The 15,792-nt window shown below is 44.3% G+C and overlaps 1 protein-coding gene and 1 long non-coding RNA gene across 3 annotated transcripts in view; both read right to left on the bottom strand.

Moving 5' to 3' along the window:
- The window catches only part of LOC110207683 (uncharacterized), a 34,708-nt gene extending 26,139 nt beyond the window's left edge, over positions 1 to 8,569 (bottom strand). The window contains exon 1 of the long non-coding RNA XR_013484571.1: positions 5,119 to 8,569. This is a non-coding gene — a long non-coding RNA (uncharacterized LOC110207683). The remainder of the gene's footprint in view (positions 1 to 5,118) is intronic.
- Positions 8,570 to 9,081: 512 nt separating this feature from the next.
- Positions 9,082 to 15,792, bottom strand: part of SLC1A4 (solute carrier family 1 member 4) — a 64,711-nt gene continuing 58,000 nt past the window's right edge. For both annotated transcript variants that reach the window (XM_020985437.2, XM_020985435.2), the window contains exons 7-8: positions 13,219 to 13,353; positions 9,082 to 9,533 (exon numbers count right to left, since the gene is read on the bottom strand). In XM_020985437.2, the coding sequence (XP_020841096.1) occupies positions 9,299 to 9,533; positions 13,219 to 13,353 (370 nt within the window). In that variant the 3' untranslated portion in view covers positions 9,082 to 9,298. The remainder of the gene's footprint in view (positions 9,534 to 13,218; positions 13,354 to 15,792) is intronic.

Genomic DNA, 15,792 nt, shown 5'->3' with positions numbered 1-15,792 from the left:
AATTCTGGATAAGAATTCATTTTATTGTAATTTTTCATTTTCCTAAAAAAAATTGACAGATAATTTCTAACTGTGAAAGCTAATTATTGCTCTTAGGGTACATTGTTGCTAGGTTCAGTCTACACGTGATATGGAAAAATTCCAGTGGAAGGTTCTGATTACCTGAGTTCTAATTAATTGAATTTTATAGCATTGCAACCTTTAACCAATATGGACAAGTTGCAGTCTGTGTTGATGGAAAGAATTCCCACATTAACTAAATCAGATTTTTCACATACTAATGCAGGTTGACTTTCGGATCCAGAAAACAGTGCAAATTCAATTTGGAGACAAGCCAACCTAAGACATCCAGGCCCAGTTTGTCTATTTCACTCAATCAGAAATCTGTATGGCCTAGTCCCAAACTCTACCATGCTTAGCATGTCCATGATTTGGAAATCAAAAGGACTACAGGCATAGTGTGGGTTGTTTTTGTTCTTTTACTTAGGACTATGTAACACAGAAAATTGAAGGTAGCAAGGAACAGTGGAATACGGAGTTGGTTTTTAAGTCAGGAAGACTTGGGGTTCAGGCCTTGTGTGTACCATATACTTTCCTTCTTCCTCTGTGGCCTCCTTCTTCCATTAGCCAGTTCCTCCTGGAACTTCCATTTTGAGGAAGGGTCCAGACCAGCCATGCTTCGCTCTCTACATTTTGCTACCATGTTTCAGCTGCCTTCTCCCCCTACTCTGGTGCTCCTTTTCTCCCGTTGGTTCCTCTCAGAATATCCATTTTGAGGAAGGGCACAGATCAGCCATCCTTCATTCTCTGCACTTGGCCACCATGGCCACTATCCATGGACTCTTCCCCTTGATATGTCTTCCCCCATTAGAACGTGAGCTCATTAAGGTAAGAGACTGCCTTTCTTTTTGTTTGTATTTAGTGATTAGTGATAAGTGCTTGTGATTTGACTGGACTATGTGAGTTTGGGCAAATCATTTAACTTTTCTGTAACTTTGGCTGACTTTTAGAATCTAAGTTGAAGAGAAGGTACTCAGCTGCTTTGGTAGATGAAATTTCCTCTATCAAAGAAATAGATCTGGTAAAAAACAAAACAAAATAAAACAAAACCCAAACAACTCCAAACCAAAACAGTGACAGTCTTCATGCTCCCCATCTTTGCCTTGACTGTATCTGTGACCCAAAGTCAGCCTGGGGAGCAGCTTTCTTTCAAAGTCATTTGAATAGTTTCTCAGGGTCAGCTCTGCCTCCATAGTTATTTCTGATTCTCTTTGTGGACCGGAGCTGAAGAATACTGTACTGTCTTGGGGGGGAAGGGGCGCTAAGAGGCAAAAACTGAAGCCAAGGGAGATAACTCTTGTATCTAGGTGGATTGTTGGCTTTTAGCTTATTCTGGAGCTAGCAGTAGGCGGGGTGTGGGGTGTGGGGGTGGAAACAATAGGGCCCAAGGATACAGGAAGGCATGGACTGAGGCCTGTGTGAACAACAATTCTGTTATAAAGCCTGATTCCCCCTAAGCAGCTGTCAAAATATTATCAGGGCTACAGTTTGGAATCGCCACCCTCCCATATTGTGAAGGCACAGACTGGCTGAGCAGACCAGATTGTTCAGATGTGCCTTCCTCTTTCAGGCTCCCTAAGTGAAAAAGGACACAAACACTGGCAAGTGGAGAGGCATTAATGACTTTGATAGGATGTAAACTGATTCAGGACTGTTTGGGAAACTTTTGGGCCACACTGTAATTAATTTGTATGCTGATTATTTAAGTTGGCTGACTCTGACATTTTAAAGTCACTAGGCCAGGAGCATAGCAGGGATAACTTTCTTTCTGCACTGTGATTTTGGAATTCTATGATGGAGGCTAAACTTCAAAATTGGGATCAAATCCAGTGTGTGTGTGTGTGTGTGTGTGTGTGTGTGTGTGTGTGTGTGTGTGTGTGTGTGTGTGTGTGTGTGTGTGTGTGTGTGTGTTTTAACCACAATTTTAACAGGCTCTGGAGGCCCAGGAGACCATAAAAGATAGCACTTTTTACACAATCAGTAATTTCTTTAGAGTCAGTCACCAATTCAATTTAATGCAGTTCAGTTCAACACATTTGTCAAGTGCCCACTCGATGCTAGGCACTGTGTGGAAAGACAAAAATAAAAAATGCATCTACACTTGCTCTACCCTCAAGCAGCTTACACTCTACAGGGGTTGGGGGGGCGGTCTAAAACATGTATAGTGATAAAGTAATTTCAAAAGGCAGAAAATGCTCAATGCCTAGGTGGGAAGCAAGAACAGTCTACCAGTAAGGCACTTGAGCTGGCGTTTGAAGAAAGCTAAGGATTGTAGGGGACCAACATTTATGTAGGGCTTTAAGGTTTTCATCCTCATTGTCCTTGTTATAGATGAGGACACTGAGGAGGTGCTGGGAGATTAATTGATTCAGACAAGAAGCATCCAATCAGGAAGGGTAGAAGGTAGGATTTGAATCTAGGTGCCTCCTGACTACAAATCCAGTGTTCTTTCCATCAAGTGCCCATAGGTGGGGGGTGGGGGGCACTAGCTGGCCTAAGGCATGAGTGGAGAAAGGAAAGGAAAAAGAAATTGACCGGAGGACAAAGGGATAAAGGGAGAGAGACTGCAAGAAAATGTAAATGAACAAGCATACACCAAAGAAACTGTCTTACTGGGTTCAACTCTGCTCACTCCATTCGGTGTTTTGTTGCCAGGAGCAGCCCCAAGGGAATTGGCAATAGGAAGGTATGGCTGTCTTCTCTGGTATCAGTTTTAAAAAGCAAGTGTATTTATCCCAACCTCTTGGTGGCCCTTTATGGGTTCTGTCACACCAAATCTATGCAAACCTTTTGGGAATCCATATGCATTTCCACCAGTACAACCTCTTGGTGCCAAGGGATTCCATGAGTTTATTACGCACTATCAAATAATTCTTTCCATAATTTGAGTTTACCTAGCTCAATTTGAAAGGGTGCCACTTTATCAAATTGCTCAAGAATTTGAAGAACAAGTTCACTTGGTCTCCATTATTTACAAGAAAAAATAAAAGGTATGGCAGATGGGGCAGGCTACCACTATGATGAAGTTGGAAATTCCAATGCGGAATGACATTAAGGAAATGACAGGTATCACACCCCAGCTGGTGGGCTCCCCGGTAGTCAGTGGAGTGGTGTCTTCACCACCCATTAGTGGGGCTTCCTAGAGCTCCCTTAATGCTTTGTGAGCCTGGCAAGATGGCAGGTATCTTCTCAGACCCGATGGATGTTAGGTATGTGCTGCCTCCATCTGGAAATTTTGAATATGCTTTCACAGGGCAGGAAACTGCACTCAACATGTACCTTTGAGCTACTGCTTGTTCTATCTTTTCAATTAATTATGTGTTACCAAAATCTGGGGGTATGAGTAGTCACTGCCCCAGACTGTATGGCCCGTAATGACTGGGAACACAGTAAGACTCTCTCAGGTACCACGAGCCAAGCTGCTTCAATGGGTTGCTTCTCCACCATCTGACAGATTAATTAGTCCCTTCCCTATTAAAGACAGCACATAACCTATTAAACATGCGTTCCAAATTAGCTATCTGTTATAATTTATTTTTGGTATTACTAGTGTTGTTTTAAACATTTGTCATGCATCAATGAAGACAGCCCTTGCTCTAGAGGTTTTACAACCTAATTAGGAGAATTACTCATGACAGCCAGCTGGACTTGTTTATGTTTTTGGAAGTTTCCTGGGCATTCCCTTTGCAAAACTTTTATTTAAAGGTGAGCTCTCTATACTGGCTAGGAGCAGGATGAAGTCCCAGAAATGCTTCAGATACCAACTGTCCTCTCCCTTGCACACTTCATATGTTTTTCTGCCATGCTTAGTATCCACCTCTCTGCCTTTTAGGCTACCTTTATCTGCGGCCTTTGCTGAACTAACTTACATAAGGGCAGAGGTTACCATAGATTTTTGGATTTAGTAATTTGCAACCAGTGAACCACAGCCTTGGACCGGGCCCAACAATCAGCCAATAGATAAAACAAGCCGTTGAGATACTTCCCCTCTGCCATTTTCTACTATGCACTGGCTGAGTTACCAAAAGGGTAAAGATCCTATGTTATAGGAGTGGGTATCTGTTTAACAGAGGGTGAAATGGACCATCTTTTCACAGCTGGCTTAAATCAGTCCAAGTTAGAAGCCCCCTGACCATAGTAATACTGACTCTGAGCATTTCAAAATAGGTCAGCCTGGGGTTACGTTGACTCAGGCAGAGAGAGGACTTTCACCAGGTGCTCGAAAAGCATTTGCAAGTAGAAAGGAGATAGCAAGGAAACACTTTTCATAAATACAGAGAGAATAACATCCTGGTTCTAGTTTCTATCTTATACCAAAACCTCTTGCAAAAACAGGAATGGAAAAGGAAATTAAAATTGTTATTCCTTTTCCTAACATCTCAGGAGACTTGATTGGCTGAATTTATTCAATGAAATATTTTTTGCCTTCCTGGGCATACACCCCCTCACCCCCCATGGTCAAATGAATTTAAGGATGCCAAATCGGAAACCAGTAGCACCAGCATCCTTTGCATTTGTTCCAGAAGAAGCCAGTGAGGAGAGCTTGGTTCTCTTAGTTGAGTCATTCCCATGAGCCTGAAATCCTTTCAAGCTTTCTACTACCGAAAACCTCAACTTTGAAATAAATATTCACCACCATTACATAAGATAAGAGTAAAGTCACTCCTCAAAATATCACAAGCTGACAGGCCACTTTTGTCTCCTAAGAACATGGGTTTCTCTCCCTTCAATTCCATGTTTTGACTGAAAACAGGGCCCACTCCAGTGTCTAGTGAAGAGACCAAAAGCTGGAGCAAGTGAGATTACACGTTAGCTTAGATCCGCTCCCTTCATAGCTACACCATTTGAAATCCAGTCCTCCAATCTTCCAGGGTAAATTTGCAGACTGACTTTATTATCGAAAGGTTATTTTTATCACTGTATAGGTTCTTCAGTTGTACTGCAATTTTGTGCATAGAACAATGAAAGGAATGTGTATGCCCGCCAGTTGGGGGTTGGTCATTTTTTCCCATCCCAAATCTTTAGCTCTAATTGGAGTTATGAGATGACTCAACTTACCAGTCTATACAGAAAGCTGACCTGGAGATCCATGCTAGTGCCAATGGCAATCCAAAATTGTTTGTTTCCTAATTTTTTAAAGGAAGGAAATTCAAGATTCAGTAGTGGCAAGTTAATTATTACATCTTAACTTGGTTATGTTACAATAGCTTTGTTGTTCAGTCACACCTGACACTTCATGACCATATGTGGAGTTTTTTTGGCAAAGATACTGGAGTGGTTTGCCATTTCCTTCCCCAGCTCATTTTACAGATGAGGAACTGAGGCAAAGAGGGGTAAGTGACTTGCTTAGGGTCACATAGCTACTAGGTGTCTAAGGCCAGATTTAAACTTGGGAAGGGGAGTCTTCCTGACTCCAGGCCTGGTGCTGTATCCACTGTACCATCTAGCTGCCTGTCACAATAGCTACCCTTTCCTTAACTTTGCTTATACTGCTCCAGGTTCTCATATGGTATTCTGGCAGAGTACTGACTAATATGCTCTTCTATGGAGGATTTTTTTGGAGGTCCAAACTCAAGTCATTGGTGTGGACAATTTCCAACATGTAAAGTCCCTCCACTGCTGCAACTGACTACACTCTTTGGGAGTTGTCTGTGGCCAGTACTGAGAGGTTATGTGACCTCCTCCTGGTTACTTAGCTAATGTGTGTCAGAGACAAGACTTGAAGCTTACATTTCACCCCAAATACTACATTATCCTCCTAATTGCCATTAGGGAGCATTAAAAATCCCACTGTAGGCTCCCCAAAGGCACCCAAGAAGATATCAATGGATATTGCTTTTGGTGATAACACCATTAAATCTCATCTTCAAACACGGTCTGTTAGGATGAGTGGAATAGAGAAGGATAAAGAGGCAGCAGAAACCAGTAGAAATCATGTATTTGTAGGCTAAGACTGTGCTCTGTTTTAAGGCAAGTGACACACATACACACACACATACACAAAAGAGCCATTAGAGAGGACCACCATTTACAACAAATATCAGAAAAGGACAAGTAGGAAGACCTTGTCATGGGCACCAAGAAAGCAATGTCTTAATCCCAGCTGTGCATCTTCTACCAAAAAACCTCCTGACAGGCTTGAGCCAGACAAAAGCACAAAGAAGTTGTCCATTCCCATTCCCTTCAGTGTCTCAGAGAGGGCTGATTAACTGAGTAGATTAACTTCCCTTCTCTTCCCCCCAAGCTTCTAGGGACAGGCACTGTCATATTATATGATTAGGTTTTATTTTCCCAGCTCTGCTTTTTCCTTCTTACAACATAATTGCCTTTGGCTGAATGAGTGAATGGAAGGGGAAATTGGGGACCAAATCAGGGCATCTGGCCATTCATTTCTGTAGCAGTTTAGATCAAAGTCCAAGTGAGGATGAGCTTAATAGATAGAAACTATTTTTCAATGGTTAACTAAAACAAAGAGCAAACCATCAGTGTGCACATAACATACTTTTTTGGGGCAGGAAGAATGGGGAACAGGAAGGGAAGATTTAATCGTTTCAAAACCACTAGAGTCTCTTCCCTTTTGAGTCTAGGACACTAGCAATGAGCCCATGCCTAAGAAAGAGAAAAGCATTGCTTGCACTTTGCTTGCTTTTTCCCATTTAAGGCACTGGCCTTGGCTGTCACAGAGCTTCAGGGGAGCATTGTGTAGCTAAGCTGGCTTCAAGTGAGCTAGACAAGAGGACTTTTCTCTGGAGTATGGTGGAACCAAGAGTTGCTTGTCATCTCTACTCCCTGGTTCCTTCCTTGCCTTCTGCCTGGACATAGGCCCAGAGTACACACACATACAAAAACAGAGCATATGTGGAGGAGGGAGGGAGGGAGGGATTCTCCCTGTCCTATCGTCCTCCCCTCTACTCCTTTCAATCAATCAATCAATCAATCGATAAACAATAAGCACCTACTATGTGCCAGGCACTGTTCTAAGCACTGGAGATACAGTGCATCTTTGTGAGGGCTTGCCCTTCCCCCGTGGCTGTAGGGTAAGCGGGAAGGACAGGGAGAAAAGCAGGGCTGGATTTGGACCAGTTTGAGTTGGGAAATGGGGCCTACCTTAAATGCAACTGAACACACGCTGTGATAATTACTGTCCTTAACTGTGAGCTTCAGCAAAGCCAGGTATTGCAAAACTGCCCTTTCATTCACCCCAGTGAAGCGAAACCAAGGGGGTAGGGGAGAACGACAATGAATTAACGAGATGACACCTTGCATTACTAAGAAAATGCAGCAACAGATTCGATTGAACTCATTATAAAAAGCATAAAACAAAATTTCATGAAACACAATGGAGATCTGTGTTTACACACATACACACAAACATGGAACAAAGCTCTGCTTATAAAAATCAGTCTGAATGACTAGGATTGATGCCTGTTTGGACAAAGTTATCACTTGGCCATTAAACATAACTACCTCCCGGATATTTCCTTTCAAAGAGCTCAGTGGTCTTTTCTTAGATGAACTCAGCTGGCCTCACCAAATCCCTGTGAGGTAGGTAAAAGACAGGTATTATCATCCCTACTGTACAGATTGGGTCATACAAAGATGAAGTACCAAAGTCAGAAGTAGATCTGCGGTCTCCTCCCTCTTGAGTCTACTTCTTTCTAATAGGAATACCTTGCCTTCTTTGCTCAATGCACCAAAACCCCTCGCAAAGTTTGATTCAGGTGGAGCTAATACATCACTGGAGGAATTCAGGGCATGTTGTTCAGTTTCTGATTATTTTTCCCATCATTTCCTTTTAAAGTACATTAGGTTCCACTCAAAACAGCCAACCCAGATCAAAGCAAGGGGACCTGGGACTACCCGTACCCTTTCTTGGTCTCTGTCATGCCTGGCAATGTGTCGCCCTAAGGAAAGCAGTAGCAGAATGAAAATACTTGGATGAAATACATAATTTTCTCTCTTTCTCTCTCTCACAGACCCCCCCCCCCAAATGAGACAGCTGACATTACACCATGGATACAGAACCACAGAGAGCGTAATCTGGTGACCTTCTGTCAGACCAGAATTAATTAACCAGACATACAGTGGTGGTATTGCCAAAATTCTAGCTTGCCAACCTCTGGGGAAGCGATCAGCTTTGATAGGTGTTGAGGGTGGATTAAGCTAGTTGGGACTCTGGGCTGGGAGTCTACCTCTGTCTCCCTAGAAGACTAGAGACCCCATGTCACTGACTGGTGTGTGATGCTGAAGCTCAGTTAGTAGGCTCTCATTTGGCACAGCATGCCCATGGATACAGAAGCGACATGCACTCATCTTATGGCACAACCTCTCCAAACAACACTGGCATGTTCTTGGTCTACTGAGTCTATTTGCTGGGGAGGTTGGAAGGGGAGGTGAGTGAGTGTGTGAGTGAGTGTGAGAGAGTGTGTGAGAGAGTGTGAGAGAGAGTGTGTGAGAGAGAGAGGGGGGGAGGGGGAGGGAGAGGGAGAGGGAGAGGGAGAGGGAGAGGGAGAGGGAGAGGGAGAGGGAGAGGGAGAGGGAGAGGAGAGGGAGAGGGAGAGGAGAGGAGAGGGAGAGGGAGAGGGAGAGGGAGAGGGAGAGGAGAGGGAGAGGGAGAGGGAGAGGGAGAGGGAGAGGAGAGGAGAGGAGAGGGAGAGGGAGAGGGAGAGGAGAGGGAGAGGAGAGGGAGAGGGAGAGGGAGAGGAGAGGGAGAGGAGAGAGAAGAAGGCCAATTTTTTTTTGTTTGTTTTCTTCCACTCATTAGGCAATGTTAGGGAGTCCCTAGGGACACTAACCAATACCCTGCCTCCCCACCTCCATACACCTTCCAGGTTTGTGGCAGGGCAGCCCCTCTCATATAGCTAACTAGTTTCAGTGGAAAATATATTTGTTCTTTTCTAAGCTTTAATCGACATGTGCTGGTGGTAGGTCTTGGGGATGATGTTTGGAAATGGATATTCACATGTATGCACACACAAGAGCAAACACACACACATACACAGAGCGGCATCTGTACATGAATAGCGAGAAACATGGAAGTGTTTGTTGCGGTTCGAGATAAATGGGTCCCACTGGGGAGCCCAAGGGCACACACTAAGTAACACAAGTCGCCTAAGGTGTCATCCCAAAGCATCCCTTGGGAGGCACAAAGGTCCAAGAGGTGCTTGGTCCAGATGCAACAGGGCCAATACACTGACCCACCACCTCTGGTGGGCCCAGCATGAGGCTTCACCATTGCTCACAGGACTGACTCCTTGGATTCTAGCTCAGGGACACTGGCCGGAGTGGGGGCTGGGTTTCGGTGGGTCACCAGAGGGGAGGTCTCATCCTCAGACTTGCAGTTGGGGACCGCCTCTACTTTCACCTCGCTGAGTTCATGGTCCACCATCTTTGTTGCCTTCTCATTCAGGTAATGGAGGATACCGGCACCCAGGGCATCCCCCTCTACATTCACCACAGTGGTGGTACGGTCCCTGTGAATGGCCAAAAAGGAAACAAGTAGCTATTATGACAAAAGCCATGCTCACATTTATCCTGAATGTACAATAAACAGTGGAGCATTCCCTGTCCCGGTATTATAACTATTAGTTACAGTACATATAATAAAACACAAAATATAACATAACATCACAAAATCATTGTTATATTAATGTAATATGTTAATATTATATCGATTATATTTTATTATATAATAAAATAAAATATTACATACATGTATACATACACATATACATATATACACATATATGTACACACACACATGCACATATATATGCCCAGTGCTTTGGAGTCGGAGGCTCTGGGTTCAAACCCTACCTCTGCCACTTACTCTCCACGTTACCTTAGGGTGGGGTCACAATTTGAGTCCCAGTTTCTCATCTTTAAAATGAGGAAGTTAGATAGTTTTAAAGTCCCTTCCATCTCTAAAGCTATAATGCCATGATTATGAAGAAGCTGTGTTTTTGGACAGCATAAACTAAGAGTATGATGTCTCCTGATTCCAATATATCCGAATACTGAATCTGTTATTAGTAACTGGCCCTCAAGTAGTTCTTGTCTGTTAAAACTGGCTTCTCATAGACAGAGCCCCTCCTAACTGGACCCCTCTGACAGAGGCAAGGATTATCTTCACCCTATTTTATAGACAAGGAAAACTGAGAGATCAACGTTTCTAAAGTTTTTGTAGAAACAGAAGAGAAGTGTCTCTGCTGCAGAAAGAAAGACAAGAAGAGGGGTCACAGAGTTAAGGATGTAGGGAAGGAAGAAACCTTAGAGGCTGCTAAGTCCAGTGCCTTCGTTTTATAGATAAGGGAAAGGCTTGAAAAATTCAAGGGATGTACCCCAGGTCCCACCAGGACTGCAGTGTCTGAGGCAGGATTAGAACTCAGGCCTGAGTCTACATCTAATCTAGCCCTCTATTCCCATGCCTCCTACATGGTAATCGATACTGTCCCTTCCTGGGGAGTGCATGTGACATTTCTTCTTTGCTGTTGCCTTTACTCAGGGCCTCATCTCACCAATTTTACAGCAAATTGTTTCCTAACCAGCTACTTCAGAAACAGCCATTTCTTTAGTACAGGAGGAAGGAGAAACCCTTTAAAGAAGAGAAAAGAAAGCAAACCAGTCAGGGACAAACCTTCCTAAGAAGGGGAGGAAATGGTAACTGCAGGCATTGGCTTCATGGGTCTACTTCAGCTGTAGGTAAATCGTGCCAAGTAAAGAGACTGGATTCTTTTTAAAATATGAAGCAAAGAGCCTAGTGCCTAGAAAAAAATTAGCATTTAGAAAAGTCAGTTCTACTCACTAAACCTGAGAGGCAGTTTTTGGATGCCAAACTCAAAGTACACTCTCCCAGCATCATGAGATGTAAAATGGATAATTTTGATTATATGAAATTAAAAAGGTTTTGGAGAAACAGAATCAATGCAACCAAGATTGTACGGAAAGCAGAAAGCTGGCAAACCATTTTTTAAATTACATTCTCCCTACTCAGCTCCACCTACTGACTGCCCTGGCTTCCTTTAAGTAGGGACTACAATCCCATCTTTTATAGGAAGCCTTTCCCAAACTAGTTGAATTCCAGTGCTTTCTCTCTGTAAATTATTTCCTAGTTATCCTGTATATAGCTTGTTTTGTATATATTTGTTTGAATATGATCTCCCCACATCGGATCTTACGCTCCTTGAGAGCAGAAACTGTCTTTAGCCACTTTTGCGCTTAATAGAGCCTGGCACATAGTAGGCACTTGATAAATGTTTACTGACTGATCCAAGTACTAGTCAGGATTTCAGAACTTAGGTTGCGGGGGAGTACGGGGAGAGGGAGAGGCTGACCCGTCATCTCTGTGCCTCAACTTACTTGTCTGCAAAATGGACAAAACCATATTTGTTACACAGTCTTTGACTACATGTGACTCAAGCAACTTGACACCTAGAACTTGATTTAAGAGTCTATGTTGGGGCAGCTAGGTGGTGCAGTGGATAGAGCTCCAGCCTTGGAATCAGGAGGACCTGAGTTCAAATCTGCCCTTAGACACTTGACACTTACTAGCTGTGTGACCTTGGGCAAGTCACCCAATTGCCTCACCAAAAAAAAAAAAAAGAGAATCTTTGTTACAGGCTTGAAGACAAGGAATAAATATTGAGCTTATTGAAATATTAAGTGACAGGCAGCATGGATGAGAGTTTTGAATCCTCCACCTATGTAACCACGAGCAAACAATGAAAACTTTCTGAGCTCTAGTTTTCCCATCTGTCAAATTTGGGTAGTAACCCCTATACTTCCTACCACACCTGAGGGTGAAGTGAGATCCTAACTCTAACTGGAACCCTAATCCCAACCCTAAACCTAACTCTAACCCAAACCCTAACTCTATCCTGAACCTTACCTCCAACCCAAACCTGAACCCCAATCCTAACCTGAATTCTAACCCTAACCCTATAGTGCTTTATAAACCTTAAGGCTTTATGTGTATAAATATCATTTATTAGTAAGTCCTCCCACCTTCCATGCTGCTGAGGTTAGCAGACCTAAATTACTGTTTGGGCTCATCCACCATGCTGCTTCCTTCCCCTTTCGGAATCTCTCTCCTATTTGTGGATCAGTGGCTTGCAGAGGAAGGATCCAGCTGGAGAAAGATTCTGGCCTTAGTAGCATCACCTTTTTTCCTAGTGGTTGGTACTACTCAGCAGCCAGGACTTTTCCTAAGCCTTTGTTCCCTGGGATTGCCTCTAGCCCTGGTTGACTGGAAGACTGGGCCGTTAGCCTTCCCCACAAAACTCTGGCACTAGAAGGAACCCTAAAGATCCCTTTGTCCAGCCCCCGTGGCTTTTCAGATGAGGAAACTCAGACCCTAAGAGGTTAGATAATTTGCGTAAGGTCCCACAGGCAATAAGGTGGCCAAAGCAGGATTCCTGACCAAGCCATTCCACCCCACAGTTTCTCTTGGCTCCAGGGTCATGAGGCCACATTTAGAGTTTGAGCAGCTGCTTTCTGGGGTGTTTCAAGTCCGTGGTGAATGACCCTTTGAGAATTATCATTTGGGTTTAGGAGAGGGCGCCTGGTATAGTGGATACAGAATGTGGAATCAGGAAGCTCGGATTCAAATTCTACCCATAACATTTCTTAGCTGTGTGAGTCCTTTCTGTCATTTTAAAAGGCAGATAATGATATTTGTAATAATGACCTCACAGGATTGTTGAGAGGCTCTAACATGTGCAAATTACTTTGTGAGCTTAAAAGGACTATAAAAATATTAATGGTTAGGATTATTTGTCTTGCCTCATTTATTTGACTTTCCTGATGCAGAAATTTTATCTCTCAGCTAGGCTGTAAACTCCTACAAGGAAGCAGCCCTGACTTACCTTTCTCTGCACCCCTCTCTGTGCCTAGGACAGGGCTTGATCCAGAGCAGATGTTCCATAAAAGAAGGTATCAGAGAAATGAACATGGGGACACAGATAGATCTGGAGGAGGCCTCAGATGACATATAAGTCAATACCCTCATTTTACAGCTGAAGAAACAGGCTCAGGGGCATGAAGTGAATTTTTTAAGGTTACCCAGGTATTAAGTGGCAAAGGTGGGATCTGAGCCCTGGTCCCGTGACTCACACCAGGGCTGCCTCCCATCTGCGCACAGCCCAGAGGGTGGGTACCTACACGATCCAGTCCACTGCGAGGATCAGGGAGAGATCATGGGTGGGTAGCCCAATGGCTTCCAGGATGATGGCGATGGTGAGCACGCCTCCCGCTGGCACTCCCGCTGCTCCAACGCTGGCGGCCGTGGCAGTCACCCTGTGAGAGGGCAAGGCATAGGTGGTCACTGCTACTACATACAACATGCTACTAGGCAGACTGTGCAGAAAGTGGAGTGGGTACATAAGAACTTTTCTATACACACTGACAATGAGGCTGATGCACGCAATGCCAGAGCTAGCTCAGTGTCTGGGAGGCTCTGAGGAACGTGTGGGAGAGAAGAGGTATTAGACTGATTACCAAGCTGAAGGTCTACAGAGCCGCTGTGCTGACCTTAGTGTTGTATGCCTGTGAAACCTGGACAGTCTACCAGCGCTGTGCCAGGAAACTGAATCACTTCCCTTCGAATTGTCTTAGGAAGATTCTGAAGATCCCCTGGCAGGATAAGATACCTGACACTGAGGTCCTTTGTTTGAATTAAACTGCCTCGCATTCAAACTCTACTGCTGAGAACGCAACTCCCATGGGCCGGCCACGTTGTTCAAATGCCAAACGTACCCTTGCCAAAGAGACTATTTTGTGGAGAACTCACACAGGGCAAGCGCTCACATGATGGTCAGAAGAATCGATACAAGGACCCTCTCAAGGTCTCTCTGAAGAACTCTGGAATTGACTGTGTGGCATGGGAGACACTGGCACAGGACCGCCCAGCATGTGTGCCCACATCAGAGAATGTGCTGTGCTCTATGAGCAAAGCAGAACTGAGACAGCTCAAAGGACATGCAAGATGCACACATTTAGAGAATCCACCCCAAGTGTTCACATGGACTGTTTGTGCCCGACCTGCAGTAGAACACTGCAAGCTCGTATTGGCCCGATCGGCCCTAGTCGGACACACTGTAACTTGACTCTAGCACAGTGAGGTCATTCTGGTCCACTTTGAGAACAAAGGACAACCACCAACCAATCTATCACAACAGCTCTGATTATTACTTAAACATTATTATTATTATTATTTAATTATTACTTGAAGGATCCATGATTTGGTCAGGGTGGGAACTCCACTCCACTCACACTGATCACACCACTCCCTACACCTTAACAAGTGTATGAGACTGGGGGATGTGCCTCACTGTGGCCCACCTGGTGATGGGCCACCTCAATGGCACAGTGCTTCAGAGTCAATTAGACGTGAGTTCAAATCCTGTCTTAGACATTTAATGCCTCTGTGACCCTGGCCAAGTCACTTAACTTCTGTTTGCCTCCATTTCCTCATCTGTAAATTACGGATAACAATACCATCTACCTCATAGGATCATTGTGAGGATCAAATGTAATAACAATAACATACATAAAAAAGTGTCTTGCAAACCTTAAAGTGTTGGCTATTATTATTATCACACGAGCATCTCCGAACTTAGTCTTTCCCTTGGACAAGAGGCTCATAGCGTGTTGCCAGACCCGTGTTTGACGCCTTTCCCGCTTGGTAGGACCTGCCAAAGCTTGTGCCCGGCTGGCATGGCCTTCGAGAAGCCACGTAATTATTAGCCATATATTGACTGCCTGGCTCCCATGCCTCATCACGGTGTGGAGTGGAGTGAGGCTGGGTTCTCAAAGGCTTTCTGAGCAGGTGGAAAGCTGGCAGGTTTTACCTTTCCTGGAAAGGCTTCAGGGACCTGGAAACTGACCAAGTCAGCTTCAAATTAATCTGGCTAAGTACAGAGAGGCTAGTCCCCGGGAGTCTGGCCACTTGGGGAGGAATTCCTTGGCCACGGCAGCCTCTGAAACAAAGGATACAATATGGCTGTAGGCAGCAGACGGTGCTCTAGAATCACACCATTGTGAGCCTGCTTGTTAACATTAACCGCTGGTACCCTAACTAATAACAGTAATAATTACTAACATGTATATAGCACCTACTATGTGCCAGGCACTGTGCTAATAAGTGCTTTATTTGATCCTCTCATTATTATCCCCATTTTACAGTTGAGACCACTGAGGCAGACAGCTTAAGTGATTTACCCAGGGTCACAAAATTATTAAGTATCTGAGGTTGGATTTGAACTTGGGTCTTCCTGACTCTAGACCCATTGCACCACCTAGCTGCCCTAAGTATGTTCTGCTCTAAGTGTGAGACCTTTTTCCATTAACCAACTCACTGATTATTCACAGAATGTCAGACAGGGCATGAAAAATCCCTCCTCTTTCTCATCTCCAAATCAGAGACCTTAAAGATGAAAAAGCCTTGCAGGGATCCCCTGATCCAATCTCCTGTGTCATGGGATTATTGTGTGAAGTTTGCTGTGTTAATAACATAAATATGGAGTTGCTTATGCACTGCGGCCTTAACAGTCAACATATTCAAGTGAGACAGCTGGCAGCTAGGACTGACTCCCCTCCCAGGTTCCCAGAAGCAGCAGGGGGTCCCAATTCGCAGATGAGGCAACCCTCAACGCCTTTTCTTGGAGATTCTGACACCTGTACCCCTTCTCCTCCTAGCAAGCGGCCACATTGGTTGACCCCCTTCTCCTGCGTGGT

Source organism: Phascolarctos cinereus, unplaced genomic scaffold, assembly GCF_003287225.1.
Source record: "Phascolarctos cinereus isolate Bilbo 61053 unplaced genomic scaffold, phaCin_HiC Scaffold_2;HRSCAF=192, whole genome shotgun sequence".
Lineage (NCBI taxonomy): Eukaryota > Metazoa > Chordata > Mammalia > Diprotodontia > Phascolarctidae > Phascolarctos > Phascolarctos cinereus.
Note: the sequence above shows the minus strand (reverse complement) of the source record. Positions and strands in the feature narration are given on the sequence as shown.